Source organism: Kwoniella shandongensis, chromosome 3 (genome assembly GCF_008629635.2).
Source record: "Kwoniella shandongensis chromosome 3, complete sequence".
Classification (NCBI taxonomy): Eukaryota; Fungi; Basidiomycota; class Tremellomycetes; order Tremellales; family Cryptococcaceae; genus Kwoniella; species Kwoniella shandongensis.
This window is the reverse complement of record NC_089289.1, coordinates 1,429,931-1,452,664: the sequence shown is the minus strand read 5'-3', so window position 1 is coordinate 1,452,664 and position 22,734 is coordinate 1,429,931. Positions and strand designations below refer to the sequence as shown.

General features: G+C 49.7%; 7 protein-coding genes across 7 annotated transcripts; 3 read left to right on the top strand and 4 right to left on the bottom strand.

Annotated features, from left to right (window-relative positions):
* Nucleotides 1-266: 266 nt before the first annotated feature.
* On the top strand, nt 267-2,956 carry CI109_101887 (uncharacterized protein; the record flags this gene model as incomplete). Its single annotated transcript, XM_032007878.2, has 7 exons — nt 267-443; nt 525-986; nt 1,059-1,210; nt 1,284-1,587; nt 1,659-2,336; nt 2,403-2,810; nt 2,891-2,956. 7 exons carry the CDS (start codon nt 267-269, stop codon nt 2,954-2,956), a joined length of 2,247 nt encoding a protein of 748 aa, XP_031857816.2.
* Nucleotides 2,957-3,363: 407 nt separating this feature from the next.
* On the top strand, nt 3,364-4,074 carry CI109_101886 (uncharacterized protein; the record flags this gene model as incomplete). The annotated part of the gene is made up of 1 exon (XM_032007877.2): nt 3,364-4,074. The coding sequence occupies one exon, from the start codon at nt 3,364-3,366 to the stop codon at nt 4,072-4,074; it is 711 nt and encodes a 236-aa protein (XP_031857815.2).
* Nucleotides 4,075-4,376: 302 nt separating this feature from the next.
* On the top strand, nt 4,377-5,340 carry CI109_101885 (uncharacterized protein; the record flags this gene model as incomplete). The annotated part of the gene is made up of 2 exons (XM_032007876.2): nt 4,377-4,395; nt 4,622-5,340. 2 exons carry the CDS (start codon nt 4,377-4,379, stop codon nt 5,338-5,340), a joined length of 738 nt encoding a protein of 245 aa, XP_031857814.2.
* Nucleotides 5,341-5,594: 254 nt separating this feature from the next.
* CI109_101884 (uncharacterized protein) lies at nt 5,595-6,840 on the bottom strand (the record flags this gene model as incomplete). Its single annotated transcript, XM_032007875.2, has 6 exons — nt 5,595-5,660; nt 5,857-5,991; nt 6,105-6,182; nt 6,310-6,378; nt 6,455-6,636; nt 6,744-6,840. The coding sequence occupies 6 exons, from the start codon at nt 6,838-6,840 to the stop codon at nt 5,595-5,597; spliced, it is 627 nt and encodes a 208-aa protein (XP_031857813.2).
* A 40-nt stretch (nt 6,841-6,880) lies between these two features.
* Nucleotides 6,881-9,134, bottom strand: CI109_101883 (uncharacterized protein; the record flags this gene model as incomplete). Its single annotated transcript, XM_032007874.1, has 12 exons — nt 6,881-7,113; nt 7,202-7,268; nt 7,333-7,415; nt 7,517-7,574; nt 7,647-7,756; nt 7,841-7,906; nt 7,972-8,024; nt 8,169-8,283; nt 8,441-8,536; nt 8,630-8,658; nt 8,858-8,941; nt 9,085-9,134. The coding sequence occupies 12 exons, from the start codon at nt 9,132-9,134 to the stop codon at nt 6,881-6,883; spliced, it is 1,044 nt and encodes a 347-aa protein (XP_031857812.1).
* A 421-nt stretch (nt 9,135-9,555) lies between these two features.
* Nucleotides 9,556-12,830, bottom strand: CI109_101882 (uncharacterized protein; the record flags this gene model as incomplete). The annotated part of the gene is made up of 9 exons (XM_065967048.1): nt 9,556-10,185; nt 10,239-10,420; nt 10,476-10,789; nt 10,846-10,978; nt 11,034-11,145; nt 11,489-11,542; nt 11,914-12,048; nt 12,116-12,246; nt 12,293-12,830. The coding sequence occupies 9 exons, from the start codon at nt 12,828-12,830 to the stop codon at nt 9,556-9,558; spliced, it is 2,229 nt and encodes a 742-aa protein (XP_065823120.1).
* Nucleotides 12,831-15,340: 2,510 nt separating this feature from the next.
* Nucleotides 15,341-17,024, bottom strand: CI109_101881 (uncharacterized protein; the record flags this gene model as incomplete). The annotated part of the gene is made up of 6 exons (XM_032007872.1): nt 15,341-15,611; nt 15,733-15,881; nt 15,944-16,211; nt 16,280-16,314; nt 16,381-16,872; nt 16,938-17,024. 6 exons carry the CDS (start codon nt 17,022-17,024, stop codon nt 15,341-15,343), a joined length of 1,302 nt encoding a protein of 433 aa, XP_031857810.1.
* Between the last annotated feature and the right edge of the window lie 5,710 nt (nt 17,025-22,734).

The following is a 22,734-nucleotide window of genomic DNA, read 5'->3' as shown; positions in this document are numbered from 1 at the left end:
GAACGAGGTAAGTTGTAAGCGTTATACCACAAAGTAAGGAATGATTTCTCGGCTTGTTGCAACAACGGCAAGTAACATTCGACGACCCTTCGATTTCATTACGTAATTACTTGCGAATGACGTTGGTTGCGTCGCGACCGTTTCGCGACTTCTGTGAGCACTGTTCGACTTTTACAATCTACATCTACTCATTTTACTTGGCGTCCTCTGGCAAGATCTGGACACCTGCTTTCAGTTCCCGAACTACAAGGTAGACCTCGACCGACATGGAGCTGGAAGTATCAGCCCAGGCCTCGCCCGAACAGAATGGTGCCAAGCAGCAGCAACGTAGACGACGATCAGCAGTCTCGCCTTCGCCAGCTAGTTTGTTAAGTCTACCACAGGAGATATTGGAGCAGCTGTTTTTACTACTGGATCTGACTGATCGGCTACAGCTATCACGGGTGAGTCTTCAATGCTGGTACTCGTCGCTATGGGCTCCAAACACGAGGCGCCAAGCTAATCGAGATGTTGAACGCTCCTAGACAAGCAAAATACTACACGAGATCCATTCCAACTCTGCATCTATACAATACCTCTTTGTTCTCGAGACATCTGCCTATCTCGACGTCCCAACCCAGCTCCTCCCTCGGGAACCTACACCAGCTGCGCAGTCCCCCGCCTCATCTCCACCTTCATCACCTCGACCGTCCACTCCATCTACACTTGCTTTCCGTTCTCCACACACCGGTAAACTCCGACCTTCTATCCCGAGCGTCACGTTAGCACCATGGCCAAAAACGCCACCTCCATTTATTGCTGGAGGGCAAGGACCGGTATCAGCTGCTGAGAAGAACGAGGCGCTTCGTGCGCGAGAAAAGAGATGGGAGACTATGGATCATGTGCAAAAGAGAACTTTTAAAGTCCAAGGTACAGCTGGAGTGTACGAATTGCAAGAGGGGATCTTCTTGATGTGTGACGATTTCACAGAAGATGATGCGGAGAAAGTGAGTCGGGTAACTCGACCGTCGACCAGACAAAACGACGCTGGGCTAATTCTTATATTTTTTGTGTCCTAGCCGACGACCATTCGGTTGATACCATTACCATCAGCAGATGACCCAGATCTCGAGGATCCGCCTGTTCCTACGAAATCAGCCAAGATGTCCTTCCCAATTGCTGATCTCACGATGGACCCAACACAAGATCTCATCGTCGTCAGCGAGTACCGGTATGTCTCCTCCCATCGTCACGCATACCAAAATGAAATCTCCACTAAACCTTTTTGATTTACTCCGGTTTAGCCCCGATGCAAATGACGAATCTCGGTCACCTCCTACTCATCGATTTCATCTCTTGACGATGTCCACATTCACACCTCATCCACTTGCCAGCATGCCGATACTCGACTTCCCACCTTTCACGCAAGTTATAATGCAGACTAGCCAGCTGTTACAGGTCATGGGAGATACGCTCGTTGTTTTGGTTGCGAAGTTTGCGCCACCTTGGGTTCTAGCCGGGTTGGGCCTAGGCATTGGGGCATTAGGAAACCTTGGACACGAGGAAGAGATCGTAGCGTGGAATTGGAAGACAGGCAGAGTTCTAGCGGTGAGTGCAATCGATTCCATCAAGGTGTTGCTGCGTGATCCGGGTGTCGTTGCTGACTTTCGAACATCTAGCGTCTGTCCCTCCCCGAAAACGGCTGGTTCTCTTCACTTGCCCTACTCACCCCAACCACATTCATGGTCACCTCCACTTCGAACATCTCCCCCGTTCTACCTGCCGAACCCAGATCACTTGCCAACAACTTTGCAAACGTCTTCGCACCTGTCATTCAAATATACTCATTCGCTCCTGATCCTACACACACTATCATTCCCGTCCAGCCTCTCGACGCTGATCATATGGACGATACGACGCCTAGACCCGTTATGCTCGCTCAGCTGGAATTACCCAGATTCGCACCGGGCGTCCTCGTCGGTGCGTTCAATGTTCGACCCGACCCTGCCTTCCCTCCTCGAAGTCCAGATTCTGGACCGACCCTCAACAAGCGGAAAGCATTCACGCAAGATCCCTCAAAGGGAGTACTGGTGTTCGAACTGAAAGTAGGAGAACCAATCACGGAAGGCCCTCCAATTATGAACGAGATGACCAGCAAATCGTACGAACTCTTCGTGCTCAGAGAAACGTTGGTCGACCTCGCTGAGCAGGGCGAAGACAGACTGAGAAAGGCTTGGGAAAACGGGGGAGATGAAGATGGTCTAGGAATACGGGGTGTGGAGCGGACTTTTGTCTGGGCAGATTGGGGAGAGAAAGGTGCGAGGATGTTGGATCGAGTGATGCGGCGGCGCAACTGGGTGAGTCGAAGGTCATATACCATCATCAGAGTTTGAAAGCTGACGCTTGTAACGGTACTCTTTTAGGTCTGCTCTTGCTCTGGCTATCGATTTATCTCGTTGACTCCTGCGATCCGATCAGAGAACCATACTGGATGGCCCTCTTCCGAAGATCCTAGCATGTCCGATCCTGAACGGGATGAACAGGAATTTATCTCCCCACCACGACGATCCGATATTCACCTACTCGACTTCTCACCGTTCAACATCCGTCGCGAGCAAGCTACAGAGCCGGAACTTATTAATTTCATGGATTCCGCAATCAAAGAGAAAGATTGGTCAGTCAAAGTGATTGATCATGAGAGTGTTTTGGAGAAGAGGAGGATATGGAAAGACGACGTCAGGAGTAGTTTATCGTTTAGGGAAGTCAGAAAGGATTATGGGGGTTGGTCAAATGGTGTGATGATCGATGACCAAAGGGTGATAATCGTTCGTGTGAGTAAAAGAATGGCGTCAGGACACAGATGAAGTAAAAAGAGGGGAATTGCTAACGCGTGGTTTGGTTTTGGGAACAGACGAAAGCGGAACGAAATAGCGAGTGGGGTTCCGTCAAGCAGGAGATGACGGTATTGTGTATGTAGAAGGAATCGGGGCGTAGCAGAGTGTATTAATATTGTTGTGGTCTTGGTAAGTGAGCATAGAGCTAGCTAGAGTATACACCACCCAATGCAGCTGTCTTCGTACCGAGTACCGAGTACACGGAGGGCAGGCTCAAAGGCGATGCGTCGTTGATCTTTATCCGTCCACCCCGTCGCGAAGTATCGTAGGATGAGTCTGACGTGCCGTCATCCTCGACTAATCAGCCTGGCGATGAAAGGATGGTGTGTATTGAGAGACGTCCCTTGTCTGGGACGATGAGGTCATAACTCATCATGTCACCCTTTGCTGTATCCCCCTTTCGAGGAGGGTCGGAGTTGCGTGGATCGTTTGAGGTCACTAGCGGGTGGTGGGCTGTTTTGTACTGTAGTACAAAACACGGTTGGGCAAAATGATTTCCATCGCTATTCTCTTTCTCCATCTCTTCTCATTCGTACTGTATTGTCAACAGAATTCCCCCTTTTTTCCGGTGGTCAGATACACACTGTGCGTAACGTATCTTTTACAAAACAAAAGCGAAATGTCATCGTATTTCAAACCGCAGCACCGATCCTCGTCCGGGCACGAGTCGACCTCTGCTTCGACCCTTGGGAGGAGTGGCGGTACTCACTCTACCGGAAGGCAGAGCGGCTCTTCCCGTCCCTCTCGCCACGAACACTCTGCACCTCCTCGTTCGCAAACTTCGACATCGCACTCGTCAGCCCAGCCTCCAGGGGGCTACATGCCGTCTGTCGGAATCTCACGAACTCAAAGTGGCAACATCGAAAGCGCATTTGCAAGGAGGCGGGAGAATAAAAGCTCACGCCCCGCCCCGACTTCACAATACGTACGACCCCTCGATGGTGGTGGAGGGTATCTGAATGACGAAGAAGCACGCGATGCAGTTGTAGTATGGGACTCTGCAGACGACCTGGACCTCAACTCGCCCATTAGCGAAGGAGGAGAGAGCCCGTTCGCCGAAGCGAACAAGATGGGGTTCTCGGTCCTTGAACCCGAGATAGGAACGGCTCCGCCCATGTTGACGGACGATAGGCTCTTCCGGCCCTCGATGAACCCCAGTGGAAGAAGGTCAAGGAAAGAGGATAACAGAAGGAGGAACTAATGCGAAGTTGGCGCGCTTGAGCCGACGGATCAAGTGCTTGATTCGGTTTGGGTAGGAGTAGTTTCGTGATGTCATTTATGTTATGGTGTTCGATGCTTTAGGCTGCACGAACAGTTACAGAGACCGTGGCTTCATGATACATCTGCCGACCACACTCGTATCGTAAGTATCGTAGCAGCTAGCGAAGACAGGACTGATTCTGTGAGCTAAACGCACCGCTGTCATACTGTCGAGACGTAAAAGGGTTGCACCCCAATCGACCAAGGATGACCGGACACTGACACTGAATAACGACTGGACTGATGACGCTACGACAAGAACGTGCGTTGCACGTCATGACTCTGCGTCCTTTGTGTCTGTGCTGTGTACAGTGATAAAGTAGAAAGGGAATGGTATCGTATTTGCAAGCGTTTCAGATCGTCAGCTGAGTCAAGAATGACCTTCGCGTGGATGGTAAAAGACACCGTAACTTACAAATACTTGGTTGAACGAAATTGTTTCCTTCAAAGTCTCGTTCTTCTCTAATTCTTATCCACTTCCAAACCAGGCAATCAATATTACCCTAACAGGACACTGAACTCACAAATACAAATTGCTCATACAAAACACGATACCATGTCGACAAATCGCTCTGAAAATCGTTCCTCCGTCGCCACCAAAGCTGACTCTCAATCTGCCCAGGGCGAGAACAGCAGGATTCACCCTATTTCTCGAGCTGCTACTGCCCCCACCCCAACCTCGAAAAACAATTATGGAGATACGAGAACTGGAGGTTCAGGTCCTACTACAACCCGAAAACATTCTTTACCAGTCGGATTACACACCGATGCCCGTTCAAGGCTTGATCGCTTGGGCTTGAATCCATGGAAGAAACGAGATCGACCCTCTCAAGGAAATGCCCATGATGCAGAGGGAGGATATCGGAGCGACGGAGAAGCAGCGGAGGAGGTCCGGTCTCTCGGCGAGTCTGATACAGACTTCGTCGACATCGACTTTGTGCATGTCGAAACGCCACTCCAGTCCTTCAGAACACGGAGAGGTTCACTCGATGAAGCTGACAAGAGCGAATACGTGGATGTTGAACACCCCATAGATCATGCTGACGGGTTGTTGATGGACGACAGCGGACTGATGTTCTTGCCTTTGGTGACTCCGGCTGGAGATGATGAGCGAGCCGAGAACATGTCTTGTTCTGAGAAGAGGACTAGAGGAGGAGAGGGGACCCAGAAAGCGGAGATGACAGAGTCGCACGGGTCAATTGACTGATCCCGGTGAGCTAGGGTCAAAATCGGGCACGTTTGGTTGAGTTTGAGTTAGTCTCGTGACACGGTATGCAAGAGTGAATGCTGAATGAGGATTAAGACCGATCATCGGGATTGGTTACGTCGCATTGCTTCAGTAGTCAGGCATTGAGCGAATACAACAAGGCAATCTGAGGAGACAAATTACTTATGGAAGACTACAGCACTTCCATCACCTGGTCTCCGCCTGCGCGACCCTCTCGTTGCGCAGCCTTCCTCTTACTTCTCGTTGACCTTGGCGACCATATCGTCCACTGTGGCAATATTACTCTTGAGCAGATCCCACTGATTCGTTTTACATATCAGCTCTTTGCATCACTTGCTGGACCTCGCTTCCTCTTCGTCTTCATGTTCCAGCGACCCTCGGCCGTCCCAAACCGTCTAACTGAGACTGATCATCCCCCTCAACGTAAAGCCTTACATTTGTCTTCATGTGGAATGCAGAAGGGGAACACTACGATCGCCCAGTGACCTTACTCACCTGTTCTGGGGTTAGACTGATCCCTTTTGCGCCGGGTTTCGTAGCCCCCGTCGTCTTGTCTTTGTACATATCACGAATATCGATTAGTGTCTTGGATTTGAACGTGCGTACTGTCAAGCGGCGATATTCAGAGAACTGTGGGCGGGGAGGGTTTAGGAAGTCAATAACCAATCGGGCATAGACGGGTGAATGAGGAGGAAACTCTCGCTCGATCTTAGTCAGAGACAGGGACTGAGAGCCAGACATACCTTGAAATACTCATCGCCTTCTTCGTTCTCCTCTACTGCGACAGATGCTGCACCGCTGTTCTCGGACGGGCGTGATTTCTATACAATCGAAATGATCAGCGCGACAATTACGCTTCGTTTATTACAAGATAGCAAGCAGTTGACGATGAAACGAAAGAGATCGATAGCCAGATGAGATTAGAGCAATAGCCAGGCCCTCACTCACTTTGCTCTTTGACGCTCCACCTGATTCATCCTTCACAGTCGCATTCTTCGTCTTCGCAGGGGGATCGATCTGCACACCCGCAACGGATATGATACCAAATTAGCCTTTCCCCCTATCCTCAACAAACGAAAGTGAAAACACCTACACTTCCGTCACTCCCTTGTCCCTCTCCATCATCCGATTCACTCAATACTCTCTTATTGGGTCTAGGCATCGTTCCTACTTGCTCTCTTTGCGTTTGGGAGAAGGTGTGTCGAGGTTGGAAGAGATGGAAGAGATGGTTGATCGATATAGGTATTGTGCGGTGATCGTGTAAAGTTGAGTAACCTGTGGAGTCCCCGCGGACGATGAACAAGGCACCACCGCCGGGAACGCTCGGACCTCGTGTCGCCGGAGTGAACAGAAGGTAGTATAGCGGGCATCAAAACGCACACTGTGTATACCATCATAAACTGTCCTTCGGGCTATAACACAGTACAGCCTGGTCACAGCAGACCTCTTCATCTTCATGTTGCAGCTTATGCCTTCCATGGCTCTTATAGCTGCGTATATGGTCCATTTCCATAACCATCTACAACTTCGCCCTGACTTTCTCATCCTCATCTGAGCCCTTACTTCCAGCTCCGTCCCTGATCCTCACTACCGCCTTTCCCCAAACCTTTCTCTGTTCGATATCTCCCAAGCCCTCGCTGACCGTCTCTAACCCCTTGTACATCTTATCGTACAACACTGGCTTGACTTTCCCAGACGAGAGAAGATCGAGGACTGCAAAAGTCACCCGGAACACAGATGCTGGGTCTTTCACTGTAAGGAGAATTTACGACCGTCAGCTTCAATCCACCATGAGACAGCCCAAAATTTCCGATGTGTGCGGTAGGATAGAGCCACTTACCTTGTGTTCCGCCCCAAAAGATACCTGTCACCGCTACTTGCTTCAATAGCAACAGGTTTGCCGGTATCTGAGTTAGTCGGACATCAGCTAGCGATACTACTATCTGATGTACTGATCTCGATGGGACATACCTTCTCGATCGATCCCGCAGCGAATCCCACGACTACTAATCTTGCATTCCAAGCAACACACTTCAAGCTCGGTATTATCATTCCTACGAACCAAGGCGCACGTCAGTTCTCTCGTCTTCTTCCTTGCCTTGCGCCATATGATTGGGGCAGTTGCTAAAGTACGACGAGTGACGATTTGACTCACCAACAGGATCAAATACAACGTTCACGCCTTCGCCGCCCGTGATACGCTTGACCTCGTTCTGTAGATGGCTGCGATCAGGACATAGCTGCGCGAAAGGGATAGAACAGCACCGTTCCGGCTCTGGACTTACCTGCCAATCCTTCTTGGTGTAATCTACAACCTCATCCGCGCCTCCATAGTCTATACACGCTTTCCTCTTCTCCTCCGACGAAGCTGTCGCAATGACTTTACATCCTTGCTCTACCATAACAGGAAACGAAAGGGAGTAAGGATGATTCACGTCAGTTGATATGAGCTGTTAATGCTGAGATAAACTGTATTCACCTTTGGCGATTTGACAAGCTGCCAAACCTACCCCTCCAGCACCTGCATGGACGAGAACCCATTCGCCTGAATGACAAATGTATCAAACGGGATTAGTGTGACTTGACGCACATAAATCACAACAGACCCACCTTCCTGCGCTTGTGCTCGATCGACAATTGCTGCATAGCTCGTCGTGATAGTCCTACCGAGGGTGAAGCAACAATGGTCAGTTCACGCTTGTCCCTCTCCTTCAACTCTGCCTTGGTGCCCCCTTCTCCATTACTGCACTGTCTCTGCCCGACCCGATCTATCGTGTGTTCCGTTCCATCGACTCCGGTACACTCACAAGAACACGGTCGCCGCTTCTTCCAAGCTCAGAATTTCAGGAACAGGTATCAAGGCTCTCCAATCCGCCACTACCTGTTCTGCATATGCTCCTTGTGCGTAGCCGAATACTCGATCTGATGAAGGTAGGAATACAAGTCAGCATAAATCGAAGAGGTACTCCTGCTCGTGCAAGACAAAGAGGGTGCTTGCAATGTCCGGGAAACAAACGCTGAAGGTTATGCTGTCCAATGATGGTGGCCGTGATACAGATTGGGGACGTATACAACTCACCTCCTGGAGAGTATGGACAGTCCTCTGGTAACTCCGAGTCGGGGGATATAACCCCCGCCAACTCTGAGCCAAGTACGAATGGTAATGGCGGTTGAGCTGCAGACGAGCGAATCAAGTAACAAGGTCAATCATCCCCTTACAAGTGATACATCTGTCAGAAGTAGGATGTGGGGTAGATATCCTGCTCACTTTGATATTTCCCTTGTGACTGGAGGATACTATAGCCAAGCCAGAGATCTGATCAGCGATTGTTACCCCCGATACAAGATTCTCGACGAGACGAAAGATGAACACCATCATCTCTTGCGAGAATGACTTGGCACTCAGTCTGACCCGTTCATCGGACTCAACCTCTACACCAGAGTAGAGTGTCGGAGACGGTGCCCAACCAGTTACAATGAGATAATCACCACTCACTCGAAGAAGTTGAGACCGGCAGCATAGACGTCGACTAATACTTGTCCTTTCTTAGGATCCGCTTTAGGACTCGGTATCTCCGAGCTGTGATCACGTCGACGGTATCGGCGAAACAGAGGATGTACCAGAGTTATAGCGATAGGCAGTGAATTGTGCAGACAGTCATCGTCAGCACTCTGCTGTTTTTGAGTGAGAGAGGCGAAGGGTCCCCTCAGCGCCAAGCTCACACTTTGATTTTGCTCGGATGTGCGTGTTCAGATACTTGGAATGCCTTCATCTTGCTCCTTTGTTCAGCGCTAATGGTTGTCGATGGATCAAAACGATTGAACCATTCAACAAGTAGGTATCAAATGCGAACATCGAATGTTGACTGTAGCATGTTGTAGCCTCACTCGCACCGGTACAAGGGCTCGTTTTTAGCCGGAAGACCGGACAAACAGCACATGTGTCTGCAACTGGAATAACTGGCTACTGTATGCGATACATTCATCTCGCTCTCGACGAGCGACAGTATCATGTCAACTCGCCATCATGGTAATTATATATGCTAGAGCGAAGGGCGTGATATATATTTGAAGCCAAAGGAGGAAGGACTAGAAGGAATGGAGACAAGAGTCTGAAGGATTGCTACTAGCTTTATAAATACGACTGACTACTCCTAATCTTACATATGATCTACTACACATCATTCACACTATCTAATATCTCATAGGCGATCCGGCATTAGTTGGGTCTTGTGCCAAAGGACTTGGCGCCGTCTTCTTCCCTCTCCTCCCCAATAATGTCGCATTGTTGAGGTCGAGATCGAATCCTGCGCCTGACTTTGCAGCCTGCCCACCTCGTCCTCTATCCCTCTGTCCCGCTCGTCCATCGTACAGCACCGCCTCGGCTTCACGCCTGTTGGCACCACCACGACCAGCGTAATGTTGGACAGGTTGCTCCTTGATGCCAGCAGCAGCGTTGGCTGCAGCTCGTCCTCGATGTTCTTGGATTTGTCGAGCCACCAATTCACCATGCTTCCGTCTCGCTTCCTCGAGCTGAGCGTTCTCGTCCTCGTCCTCGTCCTCCTCGTTGAGACCCTGTAAGAATCCTCGGGTTCCGGCACCGCCTGGACCGTTGTATGCTCGTCTTCTGGCGCCCTCCTCTTCCATACGGTGGACGGCGTACGTGACATCGAAGGCCTCCTTGAGGGCACCGATACCGGGAGACCTGCCTTCGCGGTTGCCAGCACGCATCGAGGCCAATAGTGGAGAGTCGAGAGGCGCATTGCCGCCAGCAACAGGAGGTGCTCGAGGTGTAGGAGCAGGAGGAGCAGCGGATGGAGCCTCCTATCAGGAATATTAGCTTGACCGACTCGATCACGTGAAGCAGAGTTACTCACCTTGATCCAAGGGTGAGCCAAGAACTCGTCAATGGTGTATCGCTGGGCAGGGTCAACACACAAAAGGTGTGTAATCAGATCCTTCGCAGATGTGGAAATGTCGTCCCACCAAGGGCTCAAGAAAGTATAGTATCCTCGGGCAACCTTCTCGGTCAATACGTTGATACTCTCATCGTAGAAGGCTATGATATTCTGTCAGTTGCCATGCAGATGCTTATCGTGGAGTGAGCGACTCACGAGGGAAACCACACAACAAGGTGTACAGTACGCAACCCAGAGCCCACATGTCGACACTCTTGCTATATCTCTCATCCTTGACGATTTCGGGCGCAGTGTAACCGACGGTACCGCAAGGAGTCATAGTTTGTTCGTCCCATACGATCTTGGAAAGACCGAAGTCGGCAATCTTCACCCGGCCGATTCCGCCACCACCGATCCCGGCTCGGAACTCGCCCTCGTCCTCCTTTTCCTCGTCGTAAGGTCGTTGTATTGGTTGACGGGCAGGGATAATGGGAATACGTTCGAACAACAAGTTCTCGGGTTTGATATCACTGACTTCCGGGTCAACCACAATGAAACAGGTCGATGCGGCTATGTCGCAACTCACCGATGGACAACACCTCTTTCTTCGTGAAGGTATCTGATACCCTCAGCGACTTGAAGGATTACGTGCCGCGACAACGCCTCCGAGAAGTATGTGAGTTTGACGATCTGGTGGAAGAGTTCACCACCTTCCATCACTGTGACATTATCCATCAGCGCCGGATCGGGACGGGAGTCCGGCAGCACACTCACGTTCCAAGACGAGGAAGTAATGCTCATCGCTCTCGAAGAATCCAAGGAGCTTGACGATTCCAGGGTGATCGATACCTCGCATGATTTGAACCTCTTTGAGGATGTTGGCACGCTACAATATTGAACGACGGGTCAGCTTGGGATCCAGAAGCACACAGAGACAATCGTCGTAGACATGTCAAACACAGACGGTGGGATGATGAATGTACACGGCTGGGGCTGGGATGAGGGCCTACAACATAACGACACCGATAGGGCAGCACTGGTCACAGGACCGTGTGTGACCAATGGCTACGGGTGGTATATAAAAGACTCCCGACGCTCATGGGCCAGCGACCGCAAGTGACGAAGAAACAACACAACAAGCTATATTAGACTAAACGTAGCGAACGACTGATGTCGAACGGACACGGCGAAACGAAAAAAACAAAACAACGAGCGGAAGAAAAACGAACCTCTGTTACCCTTGGCCTTTTCTTGAAGTTGGCGTTGAGATGCTTGTTGCCGTTCTACAACGGAACGAAGTACGCCCCGAAAGTCAGTCGCGGTTCTCATCTGTTCGTCGCCTTGCACACCACCGCACTTTCTCGAGAAAGTACGGTATCGATAGGTCGGCAGATCGGCTTCGCTCTTATGGAGGTTGCGGAACAGTTGCTTGTTACTCCACCATACCAGTGGGAAGGTGAGAAACGAAAGGAAAGATTGTAAAAGCTCTTCACCACCTTGATCCCGGCCTGGCCAGGGCACGGGAGATGGCAAAGAGCGGGTTAGAAACTACAAAATAGAAACAGGGGGAAAAGAGCAACCTCCAATAGGAGCGATGGGTGTGATTCGACCATATCGATCGGTAGTTAGGCAGTAAAACGAAAATCAATCTCACCTGTGAGTGGTTGAGTTCATACTTGCGGACAACCTTGACTGCAACCTTGCGACCAGTCTTGCGTTCCACAGCTTTGTACACATTGGAGAAGGCTCCGTCACCCATCTTCTCTATCAACGTGTAACCTTCCAGACCCTGATCGCGTAGATTAGTGATATGACGTCAGTCAAAGGCCTTGGTAGTGGCCAGCACCACCGCTCACCTCATAGACGGGCATCTTTTCACTTTGCGCCCTCTCATCAGCGACAATTCGCTCAGCCTCTTCTCGGTAATTGGGAGAGACCATAGGGGCCTTTCCACTTGCAGAGTTGGAAGCTTGAGGTTGAGCTGGAACTATTATCAGCGTGGTGCGCACAATACAGACGATAATGAAACTCACCATTGCCCGCGGCAAGTCCTTGGTTGTGCATGTCGTTGTTGTTGTAGTAGGCTTGTTGAGCCTGAGCCTGAGACTGTGACTGTGACTGTGACTGTGACGGCTGAGCCTGAGTTTGCGCCTGAGTGGTCTTTGATGATCTCTGCCCTGAACTTGTACTTTGCTTGACCTCTTGTTGAGGGCTAGGTGACGCTTGCTGAGCGTGTTTGCCGTGTCGAAGGATTTCTATTGAATCGTTATGCCCAAGAAATCGAAAAGGCGTTGTCAATCCGAGAGGACGAAGTGGACGAACAGGAGAGGAAGGTGATGTAGATCGAGTTCGACATTGATGCGACAAAGACGAGAGTATCGGTATAGGCATTGGTTGAGGTTTAGATCGACGAGTAGTAGGTAAAGGAGGAGAAGTCAGCTTTCCTCCTGATGATGTACATGGAGGCATTGGAGTGAGAATGGGAGAAAGAGCTTTCGCCGGAGAAGGTAGGAATGTCGATGATGAAGAAACAGCAGCAAGTGTACCGAGCGCGGGAGAGCAGTATGGCATTGTGACAGCATTGATAGTGGTAGGGATGGGAGACTCTGGCAGACGCGATGATGAAGAGGATTATGATGATGGAAGAGAACAAAATGTGCATGAACGTGCAACAGCAGGGTGGTCATGTTGAAGCACAGACCAGCACAAAAGGAAGGTTGTTACAGCACGGACCACCGATTTCGTCATACTCGATCAACATGACCAATGAAGGACCGTGCGGTTTGTAAACAAAGGGGCAGTTCACAAGATCAAAAAGTGACATCAAACCCTTGATAGATGCGCTCGATTGCCATCTCACCAAGCAACGATAATGCCAAGATAGGATCGAGTAACTCACGTTTAAAGCTTGACAACATCCCGTCTTGCAAGTTGGCGTTTTCCAACTTTTCAATAGCTATGCGATAATCTTCGTCCTGCTGTTGAGTAGGATGAACAGGTACTTGTACAGCGTCTAGTAACGATTGTGACTGTGACTGTGGTTGTGATTGTGACTGTTGAGCAGTGACAGATGACAGAGACGAGGGATCGATGCTATTGTCTGATAATGGAACCAGAACCGATGGGGAGATTGGCGATGAAGTTGAACCTGATGCGTGGTCAGATAGAGGGGTAGATGCTGACGACCTGTGGGATACCGTAAAAGGTGAGATCGTGACGAGTGTCTCTTGGGTTTCGAGATGCTACGATACGAAAACGAAACGATGGGGGGAGTGGCGGTCGATTATGCGGCTTTGAGTGAATCTAGCGATGCGCGTTGAGATGAGGATTATGAGTTGGAACTGTGTTCTGTTATTATGATGATGACCAATATCGATGGGCGGTTTCAATGAATGATTGATTGATTACCAAAGCAAACGTGTCCAGAGGCGTTGATTGTGAGTGAGTCGTGGTCGATGTTCGATTATTTCGATGTACGAAGACGAATCGTATGCAAATATGGAAGAGAAAGAAAGTAGCAAGTGATGGAGGGAGGGAGTGAGATTAAGTCAGCATGAGAGGTGAACAGTCGAAGTGTATGTATGAAACGGTGTGCGTTCGTTCGCTCCATCCATCCCAAAGGACTCGTTATGTCATTGACGTCACTAGGGCACTCACCACTTGTGCCGGGTTTTTTTATTCTCCTCCGTCTTAGGACCGCTTCTGTTTGTCTGTTGTAATTTGTAAGGATCCTGGTGTGGTCTGTCTGACTGTCTGTATGTATGTATGTATATCTATTGTCGGAGTTGTTTGCAGCAAGAGGATATAAAGACGTATGCCAATTTGGGTGAGATGTATGATAGTGAACGAGGTGAAGAGACGGGCGTGATGGGGGGATGATGATGTCGCTGACCGATCAGTGTGAAAAGGACGAAACGTTATGTGGGAGGAGGGTGTACCCAGGTGCGTGGAGAGCGATGACGCTACGAGTGGCTTGGAATCTCAATTCAAATCAAATTACAGTGTTGTTCGGAGATTTTCTCTACCTCAGCTACAAACCTGATTTGGTAATATACGAGCTAACCGAAGGGTTGGGTGTGTCACAACACTAACTACCACTAATGAAGAATGCACAGTATCATCCAGTGCACACAGCGAATTGAGAGAGTTATCAGATCACCAGTGTCTCAAGGGGTGTGTTCGCGATCAAGGTCCCACAAAGAAGGAAGAGAAAATTCCGGTGTCAAATGACGGTGGCGTTCTTTGAATCGTTACGTCTATGGCGTCTGGTCTTTGTGACGCGTCTGCAACAAAACACGTAGGCACTGATCGACGGACGGATAGGTGTACGACTCAGAGCGAGCGTGATAGATCGTGGATAGATTCTCTTGAGCGTAGACCATACATCCAGGACGCTCAGCACATGCATCGTCGCTCACGCTTTCATGTTCCTTGCTGGACGAAACGCTCTGTAGCACAGAGTGGTGCTCAGTGATGTGGTGATGAAAGGAGAGTGTCGTGCAGCCCAATTGCCAAGTATGACGCTTTTGACGTCATTGGCAGTTCCCTCCCCCAAAGGAAAAAGAGAAAAAGGGAAACACAATGCAATAACATCCATCGCTGTAACTCGAGACAACCGGTGCAAACTTATCCTGCAGGCACACCTCTGTGGAAAAGAAATGTCACCATCCAACCATGCGTTTCATTAAAAGCCCTCTCGCAAACTTGCAAAGAGTGGTGGGTGACATACTGTCGTAGAGAGGCAAGAGGGGGGGATCTCGTTACCATTAGCTCGGAAGAAGTGACGTCGTGCTAAGCCCCACCTAATTGTAAATTCCATTATCATCATTGCTGGACGTCATACTTCCCCTTTTGCGTTGTAACAGGTACCAACCCATCATGGCTCCGTACCTCGATGTAAAGTCAATCGTACGCTCGCTATAAACAGCTTGAGTTCTGTTCTTGGCTGACAACATGGACTCGAGCCGAGGAACGAACCGTTGTGTAGACGCATTGCGAGAAGATACATGTCGAATGCTTTATGCCATACAATGTTTATGCTAGAACTTACTGTTTTTATATCGTCTATGTTTGCGGCATTGTCATCGATTCACTTTGACAGCTTCCCTGGTGATACGTCTTCTCCACGCAGTCGGACTTTCAATCTCCTCCAGCTCGGTTTCCTCTGCTCCAATCTCGATTTCCGTTCTACTACCGCTACCGTCCACTTGACCAGCAGACAACCACCGTCTCTCCTCGTCAGGTTCTCGGAACCGACGTGCCATTCGTGTGAAGGAGGAGTCAATCTTGTTGATTGTGGCTGGGTCGAGCTTAGAGAGGTGAGAGCGAGCTTTGGATTCCCACGCGTGATAGCTGTGAGAGCCATAATGTCTATCAGCTTGAGTACCTTGATTCTCGCCCCCCGGACATGTACTCAATACACTCTTTGTCCCTGAAGCTGCTTGCGTATCAGTCAAATCGTCGAAACACTCACGCTAGCTGACCTGACTTTTCAAAGTCATACTCCTTCGTTTCATACACGGCATGAATGTGGTCCTCGGTCCACAATGGCCAGAAGAAAGCCCGTTCGGATAGAACAGTTACTAATGTCGGATACATCCTGGCTAAAGTCCAAGGCATCTCCTGATATCGCCTCTTAGCATCAGTTCTCGATTGCTTCGGACGCACATCACTTTGCGACTCACCACGGAATGCTCGGTCCACTTATCTTCTCTGAACACTTCATAGGTATCCAACCACCTTTTCAAGAATTTGGACCCCTTCTTAGCGACGATTACAGCATTACACAAACCCTTCGGTTCCATCTCGTCGTCCGACTGTAAACCATGGAAGAAGGAGAGTTCACGAGCTTCCATCGCTAAGACAGTGTCGTGGAGTAGGAGGGAGTAGTCAGCGAATGGTCGAAGGACGAATGTGTCGATATCGAGGTAGATACCGCCGTGCTCGAGGAGGCTAAAACGATTTATCAACACTTGCCATTAGGACGACAGCCGTCCCGCCAACGAGAAAGAGTTACTCACACTTCCAGCCGTATTATGTCTGCTTTGTGAGCGAACTGAGTGGCTCTTGGTGGTCAGCTCCTGTGATGTCAGACTGACCTTGCGGCGACTAGCTCACTCACATGCTTGACAGGTCTCCTATCACTTCCTATCCACTGGACATCCCTCGCTTGGACAATCTCCACCTCCCCCCTCTTCACACTGGAATCAGCCTCCCAACCCTCCCAATCCTTCACTCTATCCCACCAATATCCTCTTGGCTCCGTAATACAGTGGAACATCACTTTATCAGGCTTCAACACCGTCATCGCGCTTCGCATAGCCAGATATGCAAAATACGGGAAATCAGGCTGTGGCTCTGACGCAAGACCATAGACATAATGGACGATATTGGGTATCGGTTCGGCTGGTGCGGGGAGGTGTGAGAGTAGACTGAGAGAGGTGGAAGGTGGTGGAGGTGGTGGTAGTGTATGTGGGAGGAGGGAGATGTCGTCTGACGGTCGACGGGTGTAGACCGATAGGTAGAGGGGGAAGTTGATACCTATCGCTATGCCCAGGATGAGGACAATAACGGAGGGTAGGTAATGTGATAGCACAGAGCGCAGGTGGGAATACTGTAAGGCAAAGGTCAGCTTGTTCTCCCATCACACAAGGCCGGTGAAGCTGAAGTGCAACTCACGTTGGCTCCTCGCGTATCTCTGCTGTTCACAGGTGTGTATCCCCATTCTCGACCTGTCCACCATTTTGTGTCACCCAGTATGCTCATGTCCTACGGTCGGGTTTGGTCTGTATGTCGACTCAGTCGATCAGCGACTCAAATCTGCGAGATGGGGAACGTCTGATAGCGGTCGTACAAGCCGAGATTTAAGGCTATGACTCGACAAGCGAGATAGTTGGGGCTCCCTTGCATCAATCGGAACCACGCTATTTCGAAAAGAATCAAGCTTGATATGCCGCTTATGTTCGACTTATCTCGTTATATGACCAGAACAACGCAACAAAGGTAGTAACTCTCATATGAGTCGAGCTTGCGAACGGGTGTCCTCATAGTCAAAGGACTGTGTTGGTTTTTGCTGTGCAACGCACTGACCACGTCGTCGTCGCTTGGCTGGTCTTAGCGAGAGAAGCCGGACCTCCGAACGAGCCCCACACAAGCAAGTTTATCAAGGTGACCCCCCAAGTCATACTGCACAAGAATCTCGTAACCCAGCCACGAGCTGAACACACCTTGGTGCACATAGCAGAAGTTCTATCACTTGAGTATCAGTTGTCAACGACTGCGAGAATCAAAAGTTCTGAGTGTAGTCCGAAATAGAACATGTATCGGATGTAAACTGCCTCGAGTTGTTTCGGAGAATTATAAGCAGCCATAGCCGCAATCGAGATTATGAGATCTATTTCAGACCAGTTATACTAGCCGAACGGACAAACGGGTGTGGCACCCCTTATCCGGACCATTGTAGGCAGGTAGGGCAGCAACAAGTAGTACACGAGTTTGGGAGAACGTAGTGATGATGTGATACTATCTAGCAAGCGGCGGCTTGTGGAAGTCCTGTGCCTCGACACATTGAGGTGTGTATAAATCTCGTCATTATCGCTTTGCATGACCCGCCCTATCCTGCCGTACGTCCGCATTATATCACACTACGCTCCTCATCGCTACAGACGATCGTCTACCCCGACCTGTTCTTCGTATGCTAGACACTGCATTCACTCTTACATCACAGCACTCTCTCCGAATATCGTTATATCCCCTTCCGCAAGTCTATCGTCCAATTCTTCACGACAATTGTTCGCTTTCGCAGCGTAGCCTGGCTGTCAGAGGAATGGGATGCAATCAATATGTGTCTTTGACCTAATGTGATATGACAACTCACCCATCGTCGCCAGCTGCGTCAACGGCGTCTCTCAGAGTCTTTCTCCCGGCGATGAGCCTGGGAGCTGGAGCTGCTCCCACGAGCACCGGACCCAGAGTATTCACCGCGACTTTGGTTAGGGGGCAGGTTCTCGTAACCCCGGATGTTTGCGAAAACATAATCAGGATGACCTCTCGCAAACGAATGATTGATGCGAGAGGAAGCCCTGGTTGATGATGCAGTGCTTTGGCGGGTGCGAGACTGGCTGCCACCGGGAGGGGAAGAATAGAGGTCTTGTGGGGAGCGGACATATTCTTGATCAACGCGACGAGTCAGGTCGGGATCTCTGATCATTGTATCAGTTCGAACTTCTGTGTGAGTCCAGCTTCGTGTGCCATCGCCGTTATCTACCCAGGGGGAGGACTCGTTGGTGGGAGCTCCAACGCCACTCGACCCCGATGGGTTGGTAGGAGCCCTTGCGGAAGGAGTGCGAGTTTGAGCGTTGCGTGATTCCTCGTAACGGGAGTCTTGTTCATTCCGAGGCATGTTGAAATCAGTGGTTTGTGCTTTGGTTGAATGTGATAGTATAATCTATGTTCATGAATGTCATAGGGCGGAATATAGTTAGTCTCATGATACAAGAGCATATACGTCTTCGACTCACCGTCGGCCTTATGAGACTAAGTTGGTTTCGGTGTACGGACGTTGTAGCGTTGTCGTATTGTTATGTACGGTTGTTGGGATGTGATAGTAGGAAAGAGAATGGTACGAACCACTTTAACAGTCTATATACCTTGCCACTCACCATGTTCGATTCTACTTGCGATTATGAAGAGCCTTCCTATGATGTAAATGGACGTCATAATCTTGCCAAGAGCAGGGTCAATCCTTTGTATCCCCTTTGTTGCGATGTTGTTATATGTGTCAGACGTGATACACGGAGTGGATGTATTATAGAAGGCTACAACTCCACAATATAGCGAGACAGCAGGCGTCATAAGGGGAATGGAGGAAAAGGGTGTGATGCCTTCATGCTGTATCAGAGGGTGGGAACCGTGAATGAAACAGTAAAAGGCAGAGTGACAATGTCAACTTCTAAAGAAGTGGGTAGTCCCTGTGGCACTTTCGAACAAGGCGTCTCTGGACGGGTCAGCATAGCATCTCATGAGAGCTTAAGGGGTGGTGAAACGATTATCGCTCTAACCTTTGCCACGCAATCTCGACTGCTTCATACAGTGGTGGCGATATAAGAAGTCCAGACATCACTTCGCTCTTTTGCAAGCCGGCCATGAGCAAACAAGTAGTGCAAAAGGACATGGCTCTCTGACATATACAATGCATCAACTATCAAAACAAATGCATATCCTCCCCATCATCAATATCCTCCCACCACCATTCCAATATACACTACCTGTCAGCACAAATTCCTTCTCACTTGCCTCTCTTCCTGTGTGTCATCAGATGCAGCAAGGGTCTGTGTCTTGATGTCAATGAACACGTCTAGCTGGCACAAGGAGGCAATTTATCAACAAATCACTTACTCAAGGATCTCATCGTTTGGAGCTTGAGCCTGAGGTGGAGTTGCCCCCTTGACCGGATTGAGAAGCTGAGCTTCTGCTTGTGCCTTGAGGACCTGGAGTGGGGCAGGAATCCACGAGGTCCATGTAAGAGGGTCGCTTCGATCGAGCTGTCCCACTTCCAGATGCAGTGGAAGCGGTTCCACTAGTGGCTGACTGCTGAGTCGCACTGCCGGACTTTGGTTCATACCAGGGTGGAGACATATCTGGATGTTATTGTGTGTTGGAAAGAAAGCCTTAACAACTTCCTGTATTAATATATGAGTGCCGATATATCAAAGAGGTCACTCACTGGTAAAGTATTGTACTGGTTGTGAGTTGAAATACAGTGTGATGAACTTGTTGATGTGGAGTGAAGAAAGAGAGGAAAAGTTGACAATCCTCTGGTCGCTGCTGCACCTTTGTAGACACACACATCACACTGCTCACTCAATCACTATACAGCATCCTTTTGATCATATGACACCACAATGCTTGACACTTGTCATGACGGTCACTGCCACATACATCACGTGACCTACAAGATCCCGACGCACTCTCCGCACTACTCGCTATTCTCGTCGAACTCGTAGAACTTCATTCAACAAACCCATCTCTTATTCGGTCTAATTCGACGAACTCACCGAGTTGTAGAATATCGCTCAACGTCGATGGACGGATGGATGGATGGATATATAGGAGAATGGCTATTCTCATCTTTTGTACTCTTTTCCTTAGTGATTTCCCGATTGAAAATCATACACCGTAACCTTCGCTATCGCTCTTGACGATATCACTTAGCCTTCAGTCAGTCCAAGGCCACAACGCTCATCCTGAGGTTGTTCTCTTCGGATTCTCGTCGTTCTCGTCATTCTCGCTGAGTATCTCGCCCATCTCGTCATTATAGTTGACGCCTTTGGCGAATATCACTCAACCTTGTCTCCGTGGTGTGATAGGGCCTCATTGACTGAAGCCTCTGTTGATCATCGTGACAGTATCGGGAAATCACTATTACCTATCACACTCCCTCGTTCCTCTCGACCTTATTCTAGCTCATTGCGCCCTTCGGCGACACCTATCCTTTGCGCCCTTCTCACATGTCTCGAGCTCCGGTCACTAGATCACAAACCGCTGCTCTCAACGCTATCCTTCCCGAACACAACACTATCATGGATTCCCCTAGTCCCCCTCCCTCACCTCGTCTCCCTCCGCCACTTCATTCTGCTGGTCCTTCTCGTCCACAAGTAACAGCCAACCCTCTGTACGCTGGGCAAGAGGACGATCCCGATTCTTCAAGTAACGATGGTGATGCCGAGTCTGATTCCGACGCACGCCGAGCGATTCAGAACCGTCGACACCTACGACCCAGCTCGACTCGACCGTCCTCTCGAGTATCGTCGAAAGGAAAGGGTCGTGCACGACGACCTATATCCCCTCGACACAACTTCGTTCGACCTCCCGCCGAATCCGTCGATCTTGTTCAAATATTAACGAGTCTCACCGATAGTCAGCGAACAATCGCCGCATTGATGAGTCGTCAAGACCATGGTCGCTCGACCACGCCATCCTCTTCGGCTAGAGAACCTAAGTCAGCAACGCCTGATCTATTCTTTGGCAACAAACCTGATAAGCTCGACGCTTTCATCGATCAGTGCGAAATGACATTCAAACTTCAACCTTCTCGATTCCCTTCTGAAGAAGTTATGGTCATGTTCATGTACAATCTTCTCCGGGGGGCTGCACATGAGGCGGTTATGCCACTCATGGAAGTCCGACCTGTTCCCGAAGAGCTTCTTTCCAAAGAGAGGTTCCTCCAATTCCTTCAAGACAACTTCGGAGACCCCGACCGTAAGGCTACGGCCAGGAGAAAATTCAAGACTCTCAAGCAGACTGGTACTGCTGCAGAGTATTTCGCTCAGGTTAGGAAGTATGTGGCTATATTGGGATGGAAAGACCCAGAGCCTATCCTAGAACGGGCCATTGACGGGTTGTCGGATGACCTTCAAGACGAAATCGCTCGGTCAGGAAGGGTTTTCGACGACATCAACGAATTATCAAGCTATATCGTCAAACTCGACAACCGTCTTCGTGTACGACAAGAGGAGAGGAAGAAGAAGGAAAAAGAGAAGGGCAAGGATGGTAGCAACGCTAAGTCCAATCCTTCTCAAGGCTCATCTTCACATCCTGCTCCTGTTGCTGCTTCGTCACCATCCGAAAACGCTCCCCCTAGAGGAAAACTTCCTACGGAAGAACTCAACCGTAGAATCGCCGAAGGACTCTGTAAACGTTGTGGCCAACAAGGCCATTTCGCGAAGGAGTGTACTGTTTCCTCACGTCCTACGTTTCAACCTCCCCGTCCTGCGACGCCTCATGGGCAAGCGGACCCAAAAGCTTAAGGAACGATGGAGTCAGAGAGTTACATCGTTCTGAGTCATCTAATCTCTCTGCCTTGACCCCGGACTCGTATATACCCAGTATTGACTCTGCTAGCGTTGTGTCTTCTGTTCCCTCCCTAATTCTTCGATTTCCGAAGCTCCCGTTTCTCCCGTATCCATTTCTAATCCTTCTCAGTATCAAATCTTCTCTTTTCTTCCCTCTCGTGGTGGCTCGGACTCTATTAAAACTCAAAACCTATCAAAAACAGTCGTGGATTCTGGATACCAATCAGATATACCCTCATCGCCCTTCCGGAAGTGGAAAAGGTTGCTCACGGTAACTTAATTCCCCTCAGGAAAGAACAAGCCGCCGTTGCTGGTCAACTAGGCTTATCCCCAAGTCACGACGTGGTGGTTCTTCTGGATAGCGGAGCCACTTACAATTATATCGATAGCGACTTCGTCGAACTTCACCAATTTTCGACGAATTCATACAAAAAACCTCGGACTATCACGCTTATCGATGGTCAACCCAGTTCATCTGGCCCAACATCACTCTTCGTTGAAGAAACACTACGCCTGGACCATTTCTCTGGGATCACGCGCTTCAACGTCACCAAGCTCTCTGGTATTCATGTTATCCTTGGCTACAATTGGCTACAGGAGAATGGGGTACAGATTGACTTCGG